The sequence below is a fragment of the Sorex fumeus genome, unplaced genomic scaffold (assembly GCF_029834395.1).
Source record: "Sorex fumeus unplaced genomic scaffold, SorFum_2.1 ptg000081l, whole genome shotgun sequence".
NCBI lineage: Eukaryota > Metazoa > Chordata > Mammalia > Eulipotyphla > Soricidae > Sorex > Sorex fumeus.
Window position 1 is genome coordinate 6,791,663 of NW_026606138.1, and position 11,725 is coordinate 6,803,387.

At 51.3% G+C, this 11,725-nt stretch overlaps 1 protein-coding gene across 1 annotated transcript; it reads right to left on the reverse strand.

Annotated features, from left to right (window-relative positions):
- Positions 1–246: 246 nt before the first annotated feature.
- On the reverse strand, positions 247–11,369 carry DYRK2 (dual specificity tyrosine phosphorylation regulated kinase 2). Its single transcript, XM_056130683.1, has 3 exons — positions 10,919–11,369; positions 10,225–10,373; positions 247–2,355 (listed from the first exon to the last, which is right to left on the reverse strand). The coding sequence occupies exons 1-3, from the start codon at positions 10,965–10,967 to the stop codon at positions 748–750; spliced, it is 1,806 nt and encodes a 601-aa protein (XP_055986658.1). The 5' UTR covers positions 10,968–11,369; the 3' UTR covers positions 247–747.
- Positions 11,370–11,725: the final 356 nt, after the last annotated feature.

The following is an 11,725-nucleotide window of genomic DNA, read 5'->3' on the forward strand; positions in this document are numbered from 1 at the left end:
ATTGTGTAGATGTACCAAAGTTTCTTTAACCAGTCATCTGTTCTTGGGCATTCAGGTTTCTTCCAGTTTCTGGCTATTGTAAAGAGGGCTGCAATGAACAAACAAGTGCAGATGTCACTTCGACTATACATTTTTGCCCCTCTGGGATATATTCCCAGGAGTGGTATTGCTGGGTCAAATGGGAGCTCAATTTAAGGTGGGATATCTTAAGATGTCATTTTGTACTAATCATACTCATTCCCATCATTGCTACCACCCCAAAGACATACAGGGAGCGGAAGCAGGACATGCTACACTTGTGTATGAAGGTGGGGTCTGGAGAGAGAAGGGGGACCCTCGGGGGCAATCACCTTGGGGAGAATATACTATGAACCATAAAAACAGTGAATGTCTTTGACACCAATCTGTAAGTGCGTGGCAGTCATGAAGTAATCAATGGCCTGCCACTGATGTTTATTATTCTGCCACACTAAATACAGTAAGGCTCATCGTACTTTTAGAACACAAACAGTTTCATAAAGTATAAAAACTTAAAGCATTGTCCCCATGTATTTTATAAAAACAAAAGGAAAAACTTTCTGACATTAAAATAAGTGCTGAAAAGATACAAATGAGTTATTGAGCAAATAAAAACAGGTCTGAGCTACTCCTTTTCAACCCAATAAGGCTCAGCAACAACGTATCTTTCAGATTACCAGCGTTGGGGGGGGGGGGGGGGTGTGCTGGACGAGGGGGTGGGGACTCAACTCAGCTCACAAGTTTTGGCAACACTGTCCTCTGCTGAATATTCCCATTGGCATCTGTCATCTGTGCCAAATTAGTCCTCAGTTTGGAAGCTGAGCTGGAAGGTGGAGGTAACTTGGAAATCGAGGTGATAGCACCAGTGCTCTCCGTCAGCCTTTTCACTGATGTCTTTTCCCCAGTGGGAGGCTTTGGCAAGCGCCTCCTGAGCCAGGGATGCCGCAAAGCCTGGCCAGGGGTCATGCGCACTGCAGGATCCCATTCCAAACACTGTTTTAAGAAGTCAAGGAAAAGGGGGTCATCACACCCCTTCAATGCGTTCCCCCACTCTCTGCTCTCCGGCGGGCCCCTCAGTTTCCCCCTCCGGGACCGGCCGCCATTGAGAACCACAGAACCGTCCGAGAGGGTCGTGACACTGCAGTACCGGGGATAACCCTTGGAGCTCACGAAATTTTTGGCTCGTTTGGACGCATCCAGCAGTTTCTGGGAGGGCATGCCCAAGAGCTCGATCATACAGGCGAGCTGATCCCCTTCGTCTTCCCCGGGCAAGAGGGGGTACCCCGTGAGGAGCTCCGCGAGAATGCAGCCCAGGCTCCACATATCGATGGGCATGCCGTACCTGGCACCAAGGATCACTTCGGGAGCCCGGTAGAAACGGGACTGGATGTACGTGTAGACACGCTGATGCTCGTAGCAGCTGGAGCCGAAATCGATCACTTTGATACCACTTCTACCCTGCTGCTTTAATAAGATGTTCTCGGGCTTAAGGTCACAGTGAATGATTCTGTTTTTGTGCAAAGCATCCAAGCACTGCAGGATCGAGTGGGCAAACTTGCGAACCAAAGGCAGGCTGAAGCCCTGGAACTTATTCTTCTTGATGAGCTCGTACAGGTTCATGCTCAGCAGCTCAAAGGTCATGCAGATGTGGTTGCGGAAGGTGAAGTTCTCCAGCATGTGGATGACGTTCATGGTGTTGTCCTTGTCCTGCTTCCGCAGGTGCTCCAGGATCCGGATCTCTTCCGCCGCCTGCCGGTGGAAGCGCTTCTCATTCCGCACCATCTTCAGGGCCACGTGCTGGTGGACCTTGTGGTCGTAGGCTTTGACCACCTGCCCGAAGCTGCCCTTCCCAATGACCTTGAGGACCTCGTACCTGTAAGCCACGTGATCGTGGGGCACCTGCACATACGAACCCTGGTCATCGTCGTAGCCACCGTTGTTGGGCCCGCCAGTCATGCCCTGGCGCTTCTTGGCGTTTGGACCCAAGAAGTAGATTTCAGGGTAGCTGAAAATCTCGTGGTGTTCAAAGGTGGTGAGTTTTTGCATGTATTGCTTCATGGCCTGCTCAGGGGACATGGGGGCGGCCTTCACCTTCCCCAGCCCCTCCATGGACTTCAGGGAGGTGGAGCTGCCCTGTCGTCGATGGATGCTCTCCAGTTGCCGCTCGGGAACCACGGGCAAGCCCGCCTTGCCCATGGGGGCCAGCCCGTTCGGCTGTGTGGTGAGCACTGTCCTCTTGTTACTGTTGTCCTCAAACAGCTGCTGAACCTGGATCTGTCCATGGCTGTGGCTGCTGACGTGGAGGTGATCATTCATCGTGTGCTTGCTGCCGCCAATCTGCAAATGGGAAAGGACATATGAATGGAAGGGAGCAAGTCTGTCCGGTTGAATGGGGTAACTGGAGGTAGCCCTCATCCCTCACCTTCACGAACCCTAATCTGGCTGGAATCAGAATCAAATTTAGGAAAGGGGAAGAGCCTCATGCCAAAGAGGGACCCTCCCAGGACTCCCCAGCAGGGAGAGAAGATGGGACAGAAGAAAGGAGGCAAGAAGGGAGATAATGGACTGCATAAGGAACCAAAACTTAAGTTCCTGAAAAATGACCCCACACCTGCCACACCTAAAAAGATAATCGAGATATATACGTGGGTCCTGTAAGTGACCCCGGGCATGGAAAACCTCCCTCTCCAGAACAATACCTGACATGCTGTAGGGTCTGGCACATTATCGGCTATCCAGCTAGCCCACATTTGACATAAAAATGCCACAGGAGACGGACTGGCACAATACAGTGGTCAGTGCATACCTGGCATACTCACAACCCTGGGTCAACCCCAGGCACCACAAGGGCTCCTTAGCATATTCAGGCGCTGCTCTGGAGACCCGAGCACCACCAGGGGGTGCCCAGGTAATCCCGGCACAGCCAGGCTGAGCAATGCCACATGCCCTTGCCTTGACCTGACGGTCCAGTTGGCCAAGAATTGCTGGTAAGAATCCCAGGCTTCTGGGCACTGCTTGGGAGCCTCCCAAAGTCACAGGATACCGAAAAAGCATGAATGCATGGTTACCATAGGTTTTCCCTCTCCTGCCTCACTTCAAAGGCAGGGGACCATACCTGACTTGCTTACTCATTTTTTTCCAATGTCTATCTTTCACTTATTTGAAAATACTATTAGCTTCATTCTCTGTCTTCTCTATGAGTTAAAAAGCTAACTGATTGCACCACAAATGACCCAGGGGCAAAGAAAATGGTACTTTTTAATCTTGAAAGAGTCCCACAAAGACATTCACTGCAGCATCTTGTAAACCCCTAACCTATTTTTAAAAGTTCCTGAGACTCACTGACTGTGATGACCATTTAAGGCCATTTAGCATAACACTCCAACCACCACACTCTTCTGGGCCTTCATTTGGTCAATGGCTTAGCTCTCTGAAGACATGTATTTCTCTGGGCTGCTGGGATACTCAGCTTTCCAACAAGGAAAATAAAGCAGTCATTCTATTTCAGGCACGCAGGCCATCCCTGAGCATTCCTGAGTAAACAAAACTGATGGTGTAAGCCAACAGGTCCCCAGTCTCCTACTGAAAACCTACTCAGGATTCTTTCGAGCATTAATACTGCAAAGAGGTGAAGGGTGGGGATGACGAGCACCAGGACGCCCTCCCAGTTAGGAAATTTTGCCAACCTCAGACAAATCTTAAAGTCCCAGGGCTGGTGAGATGGTACAGTGGTTCAGGAGCCTGCTTTGCATGTAGCTGACCCAAACTGATCTCTGGCATCCCGTAAGGTCCCCTGAGCACCACCAGGAGTAACTCCTGAGTGCTGAGCCAGGAATAAAGCCCCAAGCATCAATACCAGACGTGGCCCCAAACAAAACCAAACCAAAAAACAAATCTTAAAGAGTACTCTGGTAATGACTTTTATATCACAAAACTTAAAGATCTGTCACTCTCAACCCCTGAGTCATTCAACTCATACTAGACAAGGTGAGCCTTCTCAGGGCTACCAACAACCAGCTAAAGCCCTTTGCCACTGGATATCCTTCCAAATCCTACCTTTTGGCTTTCTATGGTATTGAAGTAGTACATGTGCCTGGCTTCACACAGTAACTCAACAGATGGAGTGGAACTACCTGGAATCATTATCAAATCAACTTCCAAGTCCTCCTTACCAATCAAGATGTTCAAGGACTCCTTAACTAATACCCCTTTTCCACAGATAATATCTGCACAGGACTATGTGGATAAACACTGCCCGCTACTAAAAACAGCAAAAGAAGAGTATAGCACATGAAACTTCTTTCATGTAATTTCATAGACGGAAGTTTTTTTTTTCTCTTTCTTTCTCAGATTGCATTCACTAAAACTCAGGTGGGGGAGGGGTGGCGGCAGTGAATTCAACAGGCTGAGGGAATGCTTAGATCCCAACACTGCACAGTCCCTAGAGCCCCACCAGGCCCCATCCCCTAACCCAGCGAAACTCCCTGGCACCACCTGGTTTGGCCCAAACGAACAAAACCCCTCAGAGGTGGTATTTCATTTCCTGCTAACTGAGCTTATCTTCAGTAACAGCAACTATACAGGCTCTATCCTCACCCTACAGGAAAGCAGAGCAGTCCATAAAAGTGACCAGAGAAAGTGTTCGGTACTTAAAAAAAGCAGCACAGGTTTGTCCAATTACTTTTGTTTCCAAGTCTCATTCCACTACCTTTCCTCCCCACCTTGATGGTTCAAATACTAGGGAAGAAAGGATCTGAAGTTCAAAATAAACCTCTGCTGGAGAATCAATCTTCTTCAGGGAAGCATGGAGACATTTCAGAAGCCAAACCAACACTGCAGTCAACATGTTACAAAAAGCCTAAGAAAAGTTTCATTAGGGACAAAATTGGCTTGAGGAGCTCTTTCAAAGATAGCAAAGAAAAGTTTTGCCTATTTCACAGCAATGTTTGTACCTGCAAAATTAAAACAACACCAACAAAAGTTCAGTGACTGGAACTAATGAGCTTGCCAAATGGCTAAATCATCTCACCTATTTGGTCTTCTCTTGGTATCCAAAGAGTATCAACCACTGCCAGTAACTGACTTACCTGGAGGTGTCTCCAGGTCTTCTCCCTGACCACAGCCAGAGCAGACACTGATGGTAGCAACCACAAATGCGGTGGCATCTTTCTGCCACACCAATCCCGGGAGCTCAGACTTGCCCAGCCATTATCTCTCGAGCCCATCTAGTCAGGCTCATCTATCTCAGATCACACACTCTTCTTTCCTTGCCCACAGGCAGCGTAACTCGTGATTTTCCTACCAGGGCCATTTCCTCCTTCCACAATCCTCAACTGCTGATCAACAAAAAGGTTTTACCTGTACAGAGTCACTCAAGCTGTGGACCTGGAGCTCCTCCATCACATCATAACATCTTCTTCACCTTGCCAAGACCATTAGTACCACAATTTTTTTCGCTGGAAAAAACAGCCTCTTCACATGCACCCTTGCTTCTAAGTCTAGAATTCTTCCAACTCTGGGGGACTGCTTCAAACTATCCATCTAACACTGTCCTTGCATGCTCAGGGCCCCCAATGGAACTCCATTTGCATGGATAACATGAGTACTTATAGGCAAGAACACAAAGTTCTAAAATGTAGAATCCAAATGGTCTGCGTCCTTCGGGTTTCAAGGGCCACTGCCACCCTTTTCAAGTTACTATATCGAATTCCCCAACACCCATGGAAACACGGTCCCTTTTCACACTCTTCTCATTTCAGTGAGGTCATGTTTCATAATCATTCGGAGTCCAGGGATTTTCAATTACACACATGGGAATGAATCCCAGCTCTACTATTTACTGTGCATCCTCAGGCAATGGGCTGAATCGCTCTGAACCTCAGTATTTTCAGTAAAAAGCTAAGAAAATTACCTCACTAGGGCTTTGAGAAGGATTACATTAGGTACTGAGTCTTTGCTTTGGTAGCATTATTTTGGAGTTTTCTGGGTGCTATTTAATATCCCCTTCCCTCACATGTCTGGGTGGCCAACTCCAATTCATTCTCCAACACTAAGTTTCTCTGTATAAGATACTCTTTTGTTTGTTTTGTTTGGGGGGTCACACCCAGTGATGCTCAGGACTCACCCCTGGTTCTCAACTCCAGGACTGTTCCTGGTGGGCTCTGGAGATCACCCGGAGTGTCGGTGATTGAACCAGGGTCGGCTATGCACAAGGTAGCTTAGCCTTTTCAGACACTTTTACCTCCTCTGTGAAATTTCCCTCACCTACATAAACTTCAAGCAGTATTATGTTTACTTCATTTTACTGCATTTGTTTTGTAGCTTGATGTACCCACTTGACTAGAAGTTCTAGGGTGGGGCCACTTCTTATCTTTGTAACTAAAGCTCAAACATATGTGCTCAACAAGTACCTACTACATGAGAAACAGGTCAATAAATCCTCCTTCCTTGTCCCCTCTCTGAAACAGTCCTAGGAGCAACATACATACAAAAACATGAAGTTAACACTAGGGAACTGGGATCTGTCCCCGGTGACCCAAGTCACATGGTACTAGGCTCCCAATGCAGAAGTCAACCGAGTGCCGGTTAGACAGTGCCTGTAGCAAACATACTCATTCAATACATAAAAGCAATGTGTAGACTCTGAAATTTTCCAGATCTTAAGTACACTCACTGGAGAGTCTCTAGAAAAGGAATGAGTCTCAAATACCCTAGGATTCTGAAATTATAACCAAACTTAAATGCACAATTAATTGATCTATAAAGGTGGGAGGAACTACTAGAGAAAACAACACATTTTCAGAACACATAACTGCAGGCTGAATTATAAACTGAGGGATTAAAAAAAAAAACCTCACTCCCACCACTCAAGTCTTGAAGCTGAGATGGGCTTCCTCCTATTTGCAGAGGCCTCACATAGTGCTGGTCATGGTTAAAAACAGACACTCACTGGTGAAGGGGTCAGTGTAGAAGCTCTACAACTAGAAAATAAGTTCAATACCACAGAAAACTATGATAGCTCAATAAAATATTAAAAATTAAAATGTAAAAATTAAGCATAATTTTAAAATAGAAATATACACCAAGAGCTAGAAGATAGCTCCAAGAAAACGCTGGCAGGCAAGCCTGGCACTCAGCCCTTCGTTCAATCACTAGCACTGATTGGCGAGGGCCCAGTGGCCCCCAGCAACAACATTTGGTCCAGCCCGGTGGGCTGAAGACTGATGGGAGTGGCCCTGGAGTTTCCTAAGCATTGCTTGGGAGGTCTGAGAGCTAAAACTTGCAAGGAATGAATAGAGTTGCCAGATACATCTGAGCGCCTTCTCTAACGATGAGACATTTTAGTAAGAAGCACGTGAAAGCAACAGTCTGACCAGTTTAATGGTTTTAATCTCTTCTAATATTGAAACAAAAATCGCAAAGATTCTATTGTGCTAATAGTCTGGGTGCTTGGACACTTTTCTGACATCTTAGAACTGAGTCCAAAAAACCTGGAATTTTAGAACATCCCCAAATGAAGGTCTGACTGTGTGACTCAGAATTAAATATCTTGTTTTTCTTCTTCAAAATAAAATTATTTTAAAGCGTTTGGATCTAATTACTTATTAAAACTAAAAAGGGTCATTGGAGTGCTTTACACATTAAGGCTGTTATTAAAGTGAAATGCTAGCATTTTGAAATTTTAAAAAGAAACATAGGAGCTGAAGCAATTGTACAGTGCATAAGGCATTTGCCTTGCACACAGCCAACCTGGGTTAGAACCCTGACACTCCAAATGGTCCCCCGAGCACCACCAGGAATCATCCCTGAGTGTAGAGTCTGGAGTAAGACCAGACAGAACACACTGGGTGTGGCCTTAAAACCAAGTAAATAACAATAAAAAAGAAATATTATAGTATCTCCCTATGTATTTCAAGAAAAATAAATCTAACCAGCACCAAGATTATTAGGTACACTATTGAGAATATACATTAAATAACAGACTCCAGGAGATAGGGAACTGAAGGGCAGTGGACCAGATAAACCTCAAAGTTTATAATCTCTACATTCACATAGTTCCAAGGGAAAATATGTCCAAGTTGCTACAAGATCATATTCCTCTCCTTAGTGTCTGCCCACCACCATTCATTCTAAAATAGCTCTTCCCAGCTGTTATTGCTGGGAAATTAAAAACTAAGTATTATAAAAAGCTGAAAGACATATGGGAATATGGATCTACAAAGGCTCTTGCATCGATAATGAGATGAAAAACTTTCCTAGAATTAGCAATGTTGAGAAGTCGGCTGAAATCAGACACGGGAGGCGGTAGGGCTGGAGCTCCAGCCTTGATGTCAACTGGCTTGGGAATCTTAACCAAACCAGCGAATGTGTCCAACTATTTCCTCATCCGTGGACCAGATAAACACTATGGCCTTTAAACTTGCCTCTTCGGTGCAACCTGCAATGCTGTGCATAATCAAAACTTAAAAACAAACAAACAAAAAACACCGAAAACCCAATCCATTCTGCCCAAATCAAACGCTTGATAATGAAAAGCAGGTATGTCAGACAGATGCCAAGACAGAATACAGGCTTCCTTCCCGCTAACCCCACTAACCCCAAACCTTCCACATACTGCACCCCACAGGTTCCCCCAATGGAGACCTGTTTTCTCTCATCTCTACACATTTCCATGCCAAAAGAGTTCTGGTCAAGTCAAGCCCACCCTTAGGAGACTGGAATTCCAGCCAGCTGCAAAGCAAGTATTTCTCCCCAAGTCACACCAAATCATGTGATTACATCACACATGGAAAAAACCTAGATGTTAGATTTTCCAAATGGTCCCATGATTCCAAACCAAACAAGCCCAAACCCCTAAACTCTTCAACTAAAACATCAGAATGACAACATAGTATCGGATTCTCTCCCACCATCTGCACTTCCAACACAACACTGGTTCTGTCCTGTGAACCTTTAGCTGGTGGGTCTAGTTGTCTAAGGAGGGGGGGGGAGGTTGGGAGAGGGAGTGGGGGAGAGGGGAGGAGAGTGGAAAGAGAGAACAACAAAACATTTTCCCATGGAACTTGCTCGCTTGCCTGGAAGTCTCAGAAGAGGCAGAGCATTCTAGCCATCCTCTCACACATTCTCTGGTAAACAAGTTTCTCCACCACACACCCTCCAAGTCGGTCCTCTGAGGTTTGGAAATCATCTTTTCTATAAGAATTCAACTTTCACTAAGCAAGCAAAGCCCAGTCCCGAGGCAAGCTCCTTCACCCTGTTAGACAACTCCTCTGCAAGAGGCTCTGTCTAGGCTGGAAGTCAGACCTGAAAACCATCACCTCCTCCAGGTTCGCACCTCCTCCAAGCCGGCAGTGACCATCACAGGGCCATCTCCGGAGACTAAGCAAAGGTGCGGCGGGGGCAGGTGGGATCCAGTCTGCCAATCTCTGCAGTCTCCAGGGGCTGTCCGCTTTTGCCGGCCCTCGGCGGAGCATCTGGCATTTGCCAAACCCTCCCGCTTCCAAAGCCCTTTCCTTTTGAAAAACATTCGACGGCAGAAGCCTACAGGGGTGGCTTGTTGTTTTGACTGCTGCCGTGGCTCTTATTTTTGTTCACGTTAATTACAATTTCTGCTGTGCTCAAACCTGTAGCACTCATAAAACATGCTTCCACACGCGGGGGACAATTGGCGATGCTCCCTGCTCTGCAAGGAGCCAGACCGGGGAGGTTCTTGGGGGGTGAGCGGGGGGGATCGATTTTTCCGCGCGACTGCCTGGCAGTCCCCTCACCCAGATCTGGTTCTATAAATACCCACGTCCCAACGTGGTGCGTGGGGGTGGGGGTGGGGGATGCTAACGCTGCCAGGGAAAGGCGGAAAGGCGCTCTGGTTTTGCAAGGACACGGAAAGAGGGAGTGGAGAAGGAGCTGCGAGGAGGAGGAAGTTCCCAAGAAGAGGAGCCCTGGGGATGGGCGGGCTCCAGAGGGGAAGTGAGGGGCCCACGCCAGCCACCGATCTTCCTTTGTGGCTGCAGCTCTGGACTGGCCCAAGTTAAGGAAGGCGGCGCCCAAGCGAGGCCACCACCCCTGGATCTGGGCACGGACGCTTGCTTCCTCTGGATCTTCTCCCAGGCGTCAGAACCTGAGCCTGAGGGTTTCAGCCAGCCCGCCCCGCCCTCCCCGAACCAGCACCCCAGCCCCCCACCCGGCCGCCAGCGCAGAGGGTCTCACCGTGTGCGCTGCGGCAGCAGCGTTGCTGGAGCGGAGAGGTGGCAGGGCTATGGGCGAGGGCGGGCCGGTGCCCACTCCGCTGCGGGGCGCCCCGGCCCCGAGCCCCGGCGAAGCCTGCAGCTGGCGAACGGCGCTGTCCCCTCCTCGGCCTGGGAGCCACGCGCGGGAGGAGACAAAAGAGGGTCAGGGGTGGGGGGGGGGGAGAAAGTCACCCGGACCCCGTCGCCCCGCCCCGCCCCACCCCTCTGGGCAGCTCACCCAGCTCCCTCTCCCGAGGGACAGGCTCGGGGTGCGTAAAAACGCCGGGGCGCGCTCGCCCGGGGGAGGGGGGGATTGTGCAGGGGCGCCAGGCACGGGGCGCAGCTCGGACATCTGCAAAGTTAAGTCAGGCCCTGCGGCGCGAGTTCGCGCCCCCGCCGCGGAGCGGGCCTGGGCCCGGGGCTCGGCGTGGCACGGAGCCAGCGGCCGCGGGCCGGGCGGGGGTGGCACGGCCGAACCCCGGGCGCGGGGAGACCCCCGATGCGGGGGCTGCACTAGGAGGATTCACGGGGCCCGCGTGCAACAATGAGCCGAGCCGCGGCCGAGGGCGCGCCGTGCGCCCCGGGCTCCCCTCGCCGCCGCGCCCCGGCGCAGACTTTGTTCGCTGTCCCAAGGCGCCACGAGGGCCCGTTCGCTGGGGGCCGGCCCTGCTTACCGGTCGGGTAGGCGGCGGGAGCGGCGGCCGAGGGTTTCCTGGCTAACATGGCCGCTGGAGAGGAAAATGCATTTCCAGGCTGCCGTCTCCGCCGCCGTCCGTGCCGCTGCTACTTGGCGCGGCGGGCGCCGCCGCCTCGGGCTCGTCCCTCCCGCGCTTCTCCGGCGCCTGCTGGCCGCCTGGCGTCAGCTACGGCCAGACACACACAGTCCGCTGCATCCCCTCGGCCGCGGCCCGTCGCCGCGAGCCCCCCGCTCTCCTCGCCGCCGCCGCCGCCGTCCTCCTCTTCCTCGGGCGGCTGCAGCACCCCCCGGCCCGTGCACATGCCTCGCCCTCCCCTGCGCGCCGCCGGCCTCCCCGAGTCCCTCACACCGGGCGCGGGGAAGCGGGCAGCGCCGCGAGCACCGGCCGAGCAGCTCCGGAGCCTCGTCCCGGGCTCGCTCGCTTGCTCGCTCGCTTGCTCGCTGCCGCGCGCGCGCCCCCGCGCACACTCGCGCGGGCGCGGGCGCGGGCGGGCGCGGGCGCGCGGCGCGGTCCGGGAGGGCAGCCCCGCCCCCGCTCCTCCGGCGGCCCGGGCAGGCCCCGCCCCGGACTCCCCCGCCCCCTCCCCCGCCTCCCTGCCCCGCCGCACACACACGCTCGCCGGCACCCCACCCCCACCCCGCCACCCACCCACCGGAGTCCCGCCCCCCACCCCATCATCTGCATAGCCACCCCTCCACTCGCCGGGAAACTCTGCAGCCCCGCCGCCCGCCGTCTCCCCCTCCAGCTTTCTGCACCACTCCCCTCGGCTCCCCTGCTAACGAC

Excerpts from the sequence above, each read along its gene's own strand:
- DYRK2 (XM_056130683.1), bottom strand. The coding sequence starts at position 10,967 with ATGTTAGCCAGGAAACCCTCGGCCGCCGCTCCCGCCGCCTACCCGACC. Across the intron at positions 10,374-10,918 it reads TCCCGCCGCCTACCCGACCG|GCCGAGGAGGGGACAGCGCC; the intron begins GTAAGCAGGGCC and ends CGTGGCTCCCAG. Across the intron at positions 2,356-10,224 it reads CTGCTGCCGCAGCGCACACG|ATTGGCGGCAGCAAGCACAC; the intron begins GTGAGACCCTCT and ends TCCCATTTGCAG.